This window comes from Rhinolophus hipposideros (genome assembly GCF_964194185.1).
Source record: "Rhinolophus hipposideros genome assembly, chromosome: 1".
Classification (NCBI taxonomy): domain Eukaryota; kingdom Metazoa; phylum Chordata; class Mammalia; order Chiroptera; family Rhinolophidae; genus Rhinolophus; species Rhinolophus hipposideros.
The window spans coordinates 60,506,106-60,518,165 of record NC_138047.1 but is presented as its reverse complement, the minus strand read 5'-3'; the positions used below and the strand labels follow the sequence as shown (position 1 = coordinate 60,518,165).

At 34.0% G+C, this 12,060-nt stretch overlaps 1 protein-coding gene across 18 annotated transcripts in view; it reads left to right on the top strand.

Annotated features, from left to right (window-relative positions):
• The window catches only part of SEC31A (SEC31 homolog A, COPII coat complex component), a 66,187-nt gene that overhangs the window by 31,888 nt on the left and 22,239 nt on the right, over positions 1-12,060 (top strand). For 11 of the 18 annotated variants that reach the window (XM_081054827.1, XM_081054825.1, XM_081054819.1 and 8 more), the window contains exons 13-20: positions 69-107; positions 611-688; positions 4,187-4,262; positions 4,703-4,881; positions 6,590-6,716; positions 7,793-7,938; positions 9,187-9,360; positions 11,421-11,594. In XM_081054827.1, coding sequence (XP_080910953.1) covers positions 69-107; positions 611-688; positions 4,187-4,262; positions 4,703-4,881; positions 6,590-6,716; positions 7,793-7,938; positions 9,187-9,360; positions 11,421-11,594 — 993 coding nt within the window. The remainder of the gene's footprint in view (positions 1-68; positions 108-610; positions 689-4,186; positions 4,263-4,702; positions 4,882-6,589; positions 6,717-7,792; positions 7,939-9,186; positions 9,361-11,420; positions 11,595-12,060) is intronic. The other 7 variants (XM_081054821.1, XM_081054817.1, XM_081054815.1 and 4 more) reach the window with 1 other exon arrangement.

The window sequence follows — 12,060 nt, the reverse complement described above, 5'->3', positions numbered from 1 at the left end:
CGTGAACATTTGCTATATACCTTGAACTAGAATTCCATTTAGTAGGTGAGTTGTTGTTTTTATTGCAGATTGCTTTGGCCTTGAACAAAGTGGATGGACCAGATATGGTAAGAAGGCCTTTAAAAATAGCTACTTTCTGAAATTTTGGTTTAGGTGATAACAAAGAAGGAAATATCATTTAAGAAAATTTGTCTGTTTTATTGCTTTATGGTATAAAATAAGTGCTGATTGTAGATATTTTAATAAGATATAAATAATAATTTATATCATTTAAAAATGGTGTAAATTTAGCTGTTAGAGCATTCCTTTCTCTTGTCGGAATTTGAATTTCCCAAAGGGGGAAAAATAAAATTAATGACTGCTCAGATATTTCAAATTAAGATCTTTGTTGCTGAGGGACATTTGGTAGGAAAGAAAGAGAAGGTTTCAGCAGTAATGGGTCTTTGCTTTTCTTCTAATGGTGTTTCTCATGTAAATTTATTTGGTGTTGCTTCTTATGATTAAACTAGCTCTGAATGTTGTTTATTGGGTCTTTTGTCTTCCTTGTTCACTAATAACCTGTTAATGCTACATTCTTCAACTTCCTCTGTAATTGTTTTGTGTACCAAAGGCTCTTAAAGACTCTGACCAAGTAGCACAGAGTGATGGGAAGGAGAGCCCTGCTGCTGAAGAGCAGCTCTTGGGAGAGGTACTTATTTTTTTCATTTTTAATTTCATTTGAAATTATGTGATAATTGTTGATCTCACACTGAAATACGGAAAATTTTCTTGACTACTTGTTCCAAAATAAAGTTGGAGTATATGTTTTCTTTGAGATGTTTAGGGCAGGAGTCTGTTTATTAGTTTGACAGAAGTATCATCTCTGAAATCTTTAGTGTTTTAACCTAGCTTCTGGATTACATGGTTTAAAATTAACAGTAGATGTTAGATTGACTTAGTTTGGTCAGATGGATATCATGATGTCAATCTGAAAAGAAAAATTATTCAGAAATCTGTATTGTATTGCATCTAAAGCTAATGTCTTTTTCTTGGCACTTTAATATTCAGGGCCCACTGTCAGTAGCATAGGCTTCTGAATAAGTCTCTTGGACTTTGAATCCAAGTAAAGAATACTTCACTACATAAACAGATTGTCATGATTTACTATAAATGTGTTCTGAATCTTAGTTGACAGTTTTTATAACTAGTTTTAACATTTTCACTGCGACGTTCATCTATAGTCGAATGATGTTTCCATGCCTCTGAGTGCGGCATTCGACTTTACCCCATGAGCTCAGTGTTCCAGAAAGGAAGTTTAGGAAAGCAGATGTACATTTTTCTATGTGTTTGTGTTTTTCAAGAATGAATAACAATAGGACATTTTTATACTTTAATCATTTATTTTAATAACGTAGCACCTTCGCTTTATTTGCTTAAAAACATAAATATTGTAATTGCTTTCTGTGGATTTTTGACACATTTTGGAGAACAAACTTGAAATCAATTAACACAGTGAAAAGGTTAAGAGTCTTTGAACACGGAGTTGTATCATTAATTTTTTTGCTTTTAAATTTCTTTTTTTTTTAACCACTAATAAATAATTCTGGAAATACTTTTCTTGCTTTCTAATTATATTTCATCTTGGAAAATTAATCCACAGGTTATTGTTTCTTATCTCATCTTTGACTTTTTAACTGTTCTTTGTGACATGGGGATATCCAAACTATGGAATGTTTCTTGCAGCCTTTTACTAAGTTATACACATAATTCATCAATAAATTTAGACTATTACAAGATGATTATATAAAAAACATTTTTCTTAGAAGTGGGTCTTCTAGCATTTATTCAACTTGAGAATAAAGGATATGAGTAAAATCTTACAAAAAATTTGAACTACCATATTTTGCCATGAATAATGCACACTTTTTTGCCCCAATTTGTGAGGGAAAAATAAAGGTGCACATTATACATGGGTAGTACTAATTCTGTATTTATATAAATGTTTTTAATTCTTTTATTTATGCTTATGAGTTTAAAGTGTAACTCTAGAAATCTATAACAATATCCATATGTAAAATAATACCCTGGAACACGACAATCGGTGTTGTAGAACTTACGGCAAACTTGCAATGACGAAGAGTTCCTGGGCGTCTATGATGTGTAATTATCTTAAGTTTGTTACCAGTACATACAACTTCTTTTTTCAAGATTTTATTGGGGAAGGGGAACAGGACTGTTTTTATTGGGGAACAGTGTGTGCTTCCAGGACTTTTTCCAAGTCAAGTTATCCTTTCAATCTTAGTTGTGGAGGGCATAGCTCAGCTCCAAGTCCAGTTGCCGTTGTTAGTTGCAGGGGGTGGAGCCCACCATCCCTTGCGGGAGTCAAGGAGTTGAACCAGCAGCCGTGTGGCTGAGAGCCCACTGGCCCATGTGCAAATCGAACCACAGCCTTCGGCATTAGGAGCACGGAGCTCCAACCTCCTGAGTCACTGGGCTGGCGCCTATATAAAATTTCTTGTACTTTGTGTCTGTTTTTGTGTTTTGTAATTGTCTTGTACCATAATATGTTAAAAAAATAAATGCTACAATACAAAAAACAAGTACCTAAATGTAAACAAATAAAAATTTGAATGAAAAAAATTAAAACAAAAGATTTTTTCCCTGAAAGTTTGGGCCCAAAATGTGGGTGCACATTATACACTAGAGCACATTATACACGGCAAAATATGGTAATTTTGGGACTACCTAGACAAAATTATAGGATACATTAAAGAAATGTACTTTCACTTATGTGCAACGACATTATCTATATATTATCAAATAGACGACCATTTGGATTAATAGATGAATTAATAGATAAAAACAATATATATTTAAACAGTAGTTGTCAATGGATACTTTCAGAGTGTTTGAAAAAATTTTGTTTGGGGGGGTAACATCTTCCCCTTTATCTTTCTGAAGCTATATGTTTATTAAAATGGTAGATTATATGTTAAAGATACTCAAAACATAATTAATTGTGCATTTTTTGGCTTGATGTATACTTTAGAAGTCCATAAGTAAAGGTTTATTGTTTTTATAACGCAAATTTGAAAAACTGAGTTAAAAGAAAGAAGAGGGTTTTTTGGTAAGTTTCTTAGTGAATAATCTGATTTATTCTTTAAAGTGGATAACTTAAATTATGAAATTTTTTTTGTTCGAGTTTTAAATTCTAAAATGCTTCTCTTTAGTTGGGGAAAGAATTAAGGTTATGGTTATTCTTCTGTAATAGTAGTAACTAATTAAGCATTTACATATGATGCTATGCTGTGCTCTGCACTAAAATTACCCAATCCAAAAATGCCCCTGACTTTGAATGCTAGGCACTTTTACATTCAGATGTGTAGGTAACACAAGTGCAGAAGATAGGTATTTTGCCTCATGCAAGACAGCTGTGTTTTTTTTTTAATTTTTCTCAGTAATCTCTTTTTCTTTTTTTGAATTTTTATGTGTAGAAGAGAAGGCATTTAAAGTATTTGTCAGCAATATGCCTCCATTATATTTCCTTTCTTCTAACGAAAGAAAATACTGAATTTATTTATACTCAGTCTTGCAAGTTGTCTCAGAAATTTATAGCAGAACTGTGTATATTTATACCAGGCTAATCTGCCGTTCCGGGTTTGACCAACTGAAGAGAACTCAAAATCTATACTAGTAGTACATTCATAAACAATCTGTTTATATTGCATTTATGTTAGGCACCAAGTGATTATTTCATGACAAATTCAACCAAACAAACAAAAAAAACCCTTAAACCTAGGGGACAGAAATTTTTAGATGTGTAGAAGCAGAGTTGTTTTAATATCTAAGGATGGTATAATTAAAAACATTTTGTGTATTTCTTTTCAAGCTATTCTTAGTTGAGGTATCTAAGAAAACAAAGATTCTTCAGCTTCAAAACTTCTGAGCTACCAGTAATAGATATGTACACTTAAGTTTGTTTAATGTTATTCCTGATGATCTTGGATTTTATTTATGATTGTATAATAGGAGTTAATTCTTCGGAAGATTATAGATCTTAGTGTAAACTTAGATCTGAGAACTTTTCTGGATTAATTTTGCATGTCATCTAGTCAGTAGGTGAATAGTCATATATAAATTTTGTTTTGCCAGTAAATTATTCCACAGTTTTATTCTGGCTAAATGGTTGCCTTTTCTGTCTCTTTAGCGCATTAAAGAGGAGAAACAAGAATCTGAATTTCTACCGTCAGTGGGAGGAACATTTAACCTCTCCATCAGTGGGGGTAAGTACCTATTGGTTTTGATTTCTAATTTTATTTTTAACCATGTGAAAGCAAATAGTTCCTATGTTTAAGTTAGAAATGTTTTTGTCACAAGTGGTAGAGGGTTGAAAAGAAGAACACAGTTATCATTTAGTATATGTAATCAGTATCTTGAAAATGGTGGAATGTTCTGACACCTATGTGATAGAAACTGTATAATGATCTTTGTTATTCTAGCTTAAGCAGTTGGGAAAATGTGTTATCTTACTTGATTTTACTTGTATACGCATCTCAGTACATTTCCATGTATCTGAGAAGTTTGTGTTAGAAATTAATCACCACTAATATTCAGAAATTAGAATTTTTTTCTTTTTATGTACCTGTAAACATTTGTGTGTGTAGTATTTTTTCTTGTAACAAAAAACTTTATTTAACTTGGGTGTATTATTTTCTTATTACAGATATTGATGGTTTAATTACTCAGGCTTTGCTGATGGGTAACTTTGAGAGTGCTGTTGACCTTTGTTTACATGATAACCGTATGGCTGATGCCATTATATTGGCCATAGCAGGTGGACAAGAACTTTTGGCTTCAACCCAGAAAAAATACTTTGCAAAATCCCAAAGCAAAATTACCAGGGTATGTTACTTTAAAAATAAATAAGCAAACAATAACATTTATCTGGTTGTAAAAGCAGTACACTCTTATTCTACAGAAACAATGCAGAATGCAGAACAGTAAAGAACAGTAAAGAACAAAAAGACCCACCGGTAATTCCTTGACCCAGAAATAGTTATTGTTGATAATTTGGTGTGATTATTCCAGTTTTTGTTTTTTGGAAATATAATTTTTAAAATGAAAAATGTTTTTCATATTTTTTATTGCAGAAAAGTTAGAACATAGAAAATTTTAAAGATAAAAATTTAATACCCCTTAGTTCTTCCATCAGATTTGTACCTCTTAATCTCAGATTGGTTCCATTCTATCATACTCTTTCTGTATATTTGTAGAACTTTAAAAAACAATATCAAGATCACATATGTGTGGTTTTGCTGATAGATATTTTCACTAATTACATACATTTTCCCGTATCATTAAAATTTCTTACAAAAAATGTTAATTGCTCTATAATATATAGCAAGGATATGTTATTTCTTTTATTTGGGGGTATTTAGGTAGTTTCTAACACATTTCTAATACAGATTTCGGTGATAAACATTCTTGTGCCTAAAGATTTTTTTTCAAATTTCTAATTGTCTAATGAGGCTATAGTCCTAAGAAAGGAATTTCTGGTGCAGAGAATCTGAACATTTTTAAGCTCCAGCTTGATGTTACTAAGTTCTTTCCTTAAAAGTCATCCCAGTGTTCAGTCTTTACAGCATTGGTTGCTTCAGTCTCCCCAGCCTTGTCTCATGTCACTTCCTCTTCTGTTACCTGTTAATCACATTAGCTGCCTTTCAGTTCCTCACACACTCCATGTATTTTGCACCTAGTGTTCCCTTGCCTGGCATGTTTTTTTTTCCTTCTTAATGATGAAGTTAATCTGACTTCATATCTCAAGTGTCTGTATGCTCAGAAAAATTTCCCTAGTCCATCAGACCTGTTAAATGTTTTGATAACACTATTTTTCCTTCTCAGCGTTTTATAAGTATTAACATATTTGTGTAATTTTTTTCCCCTTTCTTCCACCTCCCTCCCCCACCTCACGATTCAAGCCGTTGTTTCTCAGTCTACTTGTGTAGGACACAGCTCCCTGGCCCATGCTGGTTATTATGAATCTTACGCTCCCCCCAGGCTGAGGCAGTTGGTCGCCAGGCGTCGGTCGGCCGCTCACAGCAGCTCAGGGCAGCTCTCGCCAGCTGCCAGCTGCTTATGATGGCTGCAGGCCACTCACGCTGGCCACCAGCCACTCATGGCGGCACACGGTAGCCCATGGCAGCTCACAGCAGCCCCGCGGCAGCAGACGCCAACCTCCGGCTGCTCATGGCAATCCAGCTCCAGGGAGAGCCGTGTTCACAATCTTAGCTGTAGAGGGCGCAGCTCACTGGCCCATATGGGTGTTAGGAGCACGGTACTTCAACCATCTGAGCCACCAGATCGGTCCTGTAATTTTTTTTAGAGAATTTTTATAAGAGTTAATTTGAGCCTGTGTGATTATTTTTTTTTTTTAGAAAAAATAATAACCTTCTATGTATGTCAGTTGGTTCAAGGAAATACTTCATTTTGCTGCTGCTTTATTCTGCATGAAATACTGTGAATAATAATTGTTTTGAAAGATACGATTTAGAGTTAATTTTTATTAATATACCAAAGGCTTTTAATTCTCTCTTTGTTTTCCATTCTCAAGCTAATTACTGCAGTGGTGATGAAGAACTGGAAAGAGATTGTTGAGTCTTGTGACCTTAAAAATTGGAGAGAGGCTTTAGCTGCAGTATTGACTTATGCTAAACTTGATGAGTTTTCAGCCCTTTGTGGTAAGAAAACAAGCTTTATGGCATGGTGCATTGTAAATAAAATTGACAGATATTATTAGAAATTTTTGTAAACCTACCAATCACAAATAAGAAAAAGCAGTTCTTGTAACAAGTATGTATAGTGCCAGATGGGTACTAGACTAATTGCGGAATCACTTCGTAAATTATGTAAATGTCTAACCACTATGCTGTACACCTGAAAGTAATATAAAATGCTATTGAATGTCAACTTTAATTGAAAAATAATTTTAAAAAGAAAGAAAAAGAAGTTCTCATTTGCATGCTTCTCTCAGAATTATTAACTACATAACTTCTCCACACCTAGTCATATTTTTAATAATACTATTTAATGATTTTGGTTTCAGACGGACCAAACTTGGAATCTTGCCTCTGCCAATTGCTAGCTGTATGATCTAGTAAAAAATTGCTTTCTAAGCATTAGTCTGTTCATAGTAAAATGGCACATAATCAGCTCTCAGTGTTATGTTGATAAAATTAATAATTACAACATTTGAGTAGAAATTACTGTTAAAGGTCATGACTAAACTGATGGCTAAGGAATAATATTTATTATTTGCAAGAACAAAAGCTTTAAACTGCTAGTATAAGAACAAAAAACAATTTATTACCTTGAAAGAATTATAAGAATATGAAATTTACCAGATTAATTTTGTTATTATAGTTTATAGTAATCCTAGCTACCATTGACGTTTATTCAAAATGTGCCATATTTTAGACCACTGCTTACAAAAGCATCTGATGTAATGAAATGGAATTAAATATTTTCTGTAAGGATTCCTGTACAAATATTGTTTCCATTTATTGTTTTTTCCAATATAATTAATGAAAATCCATTCTATAGCCAGGAATAGAATTTTGTGAAGTTATTATATACAGTTTGTCACACGCTTTCATTCATTTAACAAATATTTACATGACAATAATTTTGTTTCTACCTACTACTCATTGATTGTGAATTTTAATCCATAGTTCTGAAAATATTATTGGGCTGCTCATGACCTCATATACAGATTACAGTGAGAATAATCTTACTTTGTTTTCCTCTTTTTCTGTAGATCTCTTGGGAACCAGGCTTGAAAGTGAAGGTGATAGCCTCTTGCAGACTCAGGCATGTCTCTGCTATATTTGTGCAGGGAATGTAGAGAAACTAGTTGCCTGTTGGACTAAAGCTCAAGATGGAAGCAACCCTTTATCTCTTCAGGTTAGTATCTTTGAAATAAAGGGTGCTTCCTTTTTAGTGTTGTTGTCTTTCTCCCTACTTATAGTCTAGGAATTGATTTGTTCCAGAAGTTCATAGCTTTCACCCTCACTTATTTACATTTTAGAAGTTCTTTTGCTAGATAATTATGTGTATTTATAGCTGTATTTGGAGGGACAAAATTAGAGATGGTGGGATAGTTAAAAGGGGTTGCAACTGTGAGATCAGGGTTGTGATTTGGTAGTTGACTGGGGGAAGTAGGTGGCCCGAGTATGCAAATAACCCTTGGCCTTGCCTCTTTTTCCTCATTTCCTCTCGCTGCCTCCAGTGACCCTGTCTGCCTTGGTCAAAGAAAGAAGCAATGGGTTAGGAATGGGGGGCAGCCCCAGTACCAGTAGAGAATCTCCATGGTTAAGGGAAAATGAAAGTAAGAGGTCAGTGGAATCCCATGAAGCACCAATACACAGGCAAGAGAGGAAGCAAAAAATGTGGGGACAATTCTCAGGCACTGAGAACTTATATATTTAGATTTTTTTTCCTAAGCATTTAATCAGAGTCTAATGATATTTCACTCTAATATTTATTTTTCTCTCTGGAAAGAGGTTTTCTCATTAGAGTTGTTGCTTTAAAGATCACTCTGTTGAAACTGAAAATCTGGGAGGAAATGAAGGTTTTTCTTTTTAAGTGCTTTGAGAGAAAACACAGTTGGTTCACACTTCTGGATTTGTGTACTTATGAAAGGTGGATAAGTAGAATATTCTTGTGCTTTATACCTGAAGCATAGTTCCCCATTGTTGAAAGAATTGGTATTGAAGAGCAACATAAGAAACTTTGGGTTGAAATAGTAAGCCCGTTTGGAGGTCACATCATAGGAGTACTATTTTTATAATACAGATAGTATGATGTTTTCATCCTAGTTTCTCCTGTACCTGCTGGATCCCAAGTTTCTGCCTTTGGACATCTGCCTATCACTTTCTCTTTGGATATATGCCTATTGTAGCTCAGAAGTGTCTGTCGGTTTAAAGATGTTTAGGAGAAGGTGGTAACTTATGCCATATCCATGAGTAAGAGACCTTCTTCCTCCTTACTTTTTTCAGTTACCTAAATGGTAGTCAACTATGCCAGACCTTTCTAAGAGACTGTACTTTTAGTAGGTTTTGGAAATCTTAATAACTATCTTTTCCTGCTTCCTGTCATACACATCTTGGTATCTTTGTTTTGCCTTGATTCTCCCTTCTTTTTTTCATTTAGGATCTGATTGAGAAAGTTGTCATCCTACGCAAAGCTGTACAACTTACCCAAGCCATGGACACTAATACTGTAGGAGTTCTTTTGGCTGAGAAGATGAGTCAATATGCCAATTTGTTGGCAGCCCAGGGCAGTATTGCTGCAGCCTTGGCTTTTCTTCCTGAAAACACCAACCAGGTAATTACAATTGGTCATTTTTCTTCATTTAATGTATGAGAAAGGTGAGTCCAGTAGATAACACTCAGTATTAAACATAATGTACTAGTACGTGGAATGTTTTGGAACAGTTGAAATTCTTTAAGGATCGTTTTAGGTGTATCTAGGCTGTGTCAAAGAGAGAGGATGCTGTTGTAATATGATAGATCCCTTTGTACAGAGGGGCATGATTTTTGAGGAAAATACATGGGAAAATTTGTTTCTTAAGCCAAATGCTAAATTTGTGTACAAGGTCCTTTGTAGAAATCATCTATGTTGAAAAGCTATAAATGTTAATACTTAATACTTAATCAAACTAGTGGGTCATAATTTTAAAATTCTTATAAGTTCCATCCCAGATATTAACAAAGAATATCATTCTATATGCCATTTCACTCTGATACTGTCTGTGGGCGAGCATATTTTTAAAGTATTCACGGCAGAGGGAACTACATTACATTCCTAATGCAGTCCTTATTTGGTGTGCGGTAAAACTCAGGCTTTTTCCTATATTGGTTTCAATTCAATTCAATAAGTGACTAAGTATACAGTGATGAACAAGATTGCCAAGATCCTTTTCCCGAGGGAGTTTCCAAGCTCAAAATGACCACAGGCGAGTAAACATGGGAATCCAAAAGTGCAGAGTACAATGATGGAAGTAGGACGCTGTGGGAGCACAGAAGAGGGAAACCTAAAACCCGTAATGAAGCATGCATGGGTGGACGTCGGGGTCTGATTTGAGGAAAGTTTTCCACAGGTGGGGTATTTATATCTGCACTGTATGTTTCACAGAGCTTAATTTTGAGCCTTGAAAATATTTTATTTCTGTACTTTTTATTGTAAACTTTATTCTGTTTTTGATGGATTTTTTTTTTTCAGTTAAAATTGTTTTCAGTATTTTGTCTGTTCTAGGGAATTATCAGTAAATTTCATTGAATAATAATACTTATATCTGTGTACCAGCACTATGGAGGAATGGCTCTCCAGTTGGTTTTGTATACACTTACATGTAGACTCCAGCTCATATCTTTACAAATTGTTAATGAAAATAATAGGTAGAATAGAAACAGTCTTCCTGATGACTTTGGTATAAGAGTTTTATATGATTTTACTTCTTGGTCTCATTTTTATATTGAGATGTAACACCCTTTATTTTAAAGCTAACTTAATCTAAGTCCTTTAGATCTTCTAGCATTAGAATTAAACTGTTTTCAGTACCACTTATAACCACATACATTTTCTATACATTATTCTTCATGCTTTTCTTTGAACCTTTAAAGAACGTTCTTTATGCAAATATCATAATTTTGATGTTACTTCCTTCTGTATATCTCATTATACCCTTAGTATTTTCTGGGGAATATGTCCTGAGACTTTGTGATAGGCATTATAGTACATAATTCTCCTCCATAAAAGACAATAAAGTATAGCTAAAAAGTTTATAAAAGATATCTTTAAACCTTTAATGAATTTATAGAAATACATAATTTTTACAGATATTAAAAGGAATTCTTGCTGAAACATTTCAACATTGCTTTTTTGTTGTCAATACTTAGGGCATGTATGTGGTCAACTCATACTATAGATCTATATAATTGTCTGTATAAGCGTCTTTGACATCTTATTTTATTTCAAACATTTTTTAAAATTATTTTTTATCTCTTAGATCATTTTCTTCCATCACCATCTGTAGCAGTTGATTCTTTTTTGGGGGCCTTTTTATCCCTACAAAGAAACAGTTATATATTTTTTAACTACTTTTGTGATTTGTGAGCATTATTCAACTACAAGAAAACAACAGAAGAGTAGTGATGAGAAGGGACATTGATCTTGCATGCTACCATGTGGGCGTAATTCGAGTCCCTGCCTCAGTTAAATTATAAGTTACACTATGTATCGTTGATCTTTGGTGTCAAACCCTAATGTGCCAAGGTCTGTTGTATATGAACAAATACCATGAATAATCAAGAAAATCAACATGCTGTCATATATTTATGTGACCTCTCACAGGTTGCTTTGTTTTCTTCCATTGCTTCTCATAGCCAAATATTGTGCAGCTTCGTGACAGACTTTATAGAGCACAAGGAGAGCCTGTACCAGGGCAGGAATCGCCTAAAGTTCCCTATGAGAGGCAGCAGCTGTCCAAGGGCAGGCCTGGACCAACTGCTGGCCACACACAGATGCCAAGAGTTCCACCTCAGCAATATTATCCCCATGTGAGTGATGTGGTACAGACTGAGTAAGAACATTTATGTCTTTCTATTCAAATTGGTGGTTTTACATTGTTAGTAAGAGACCATGTCTGCTATGATAAAGATAGACAATGTACTGTTTTAATAGTTATACTTTTTATATTCTTCAAAGTGGTACTTAAGATCTGTTTTTCAAAGTCATCCCTTCAATCTGGTCAAATAGATTATGTTTTAGATATAAATTAATTTAAGCTCTCAAAGGAGATTTCTCTATTACTCAAACTTCCCTTACACATGTACATCTATCTGTTCTTGAAACTTCTACCATTTGATTCATGTAACAAACTGTAAGTAAGCAAAACGGCAGGAACAATTTTGTGGGTGATTTGGTTAATTTTGTAAGATACTTTTAGAAATTAATGTTTTTGATTTTTTTTGAGTATTTTCTGAATTATTAGTGTAGGTTTACTGTGTCTTCTGTATCTGCACG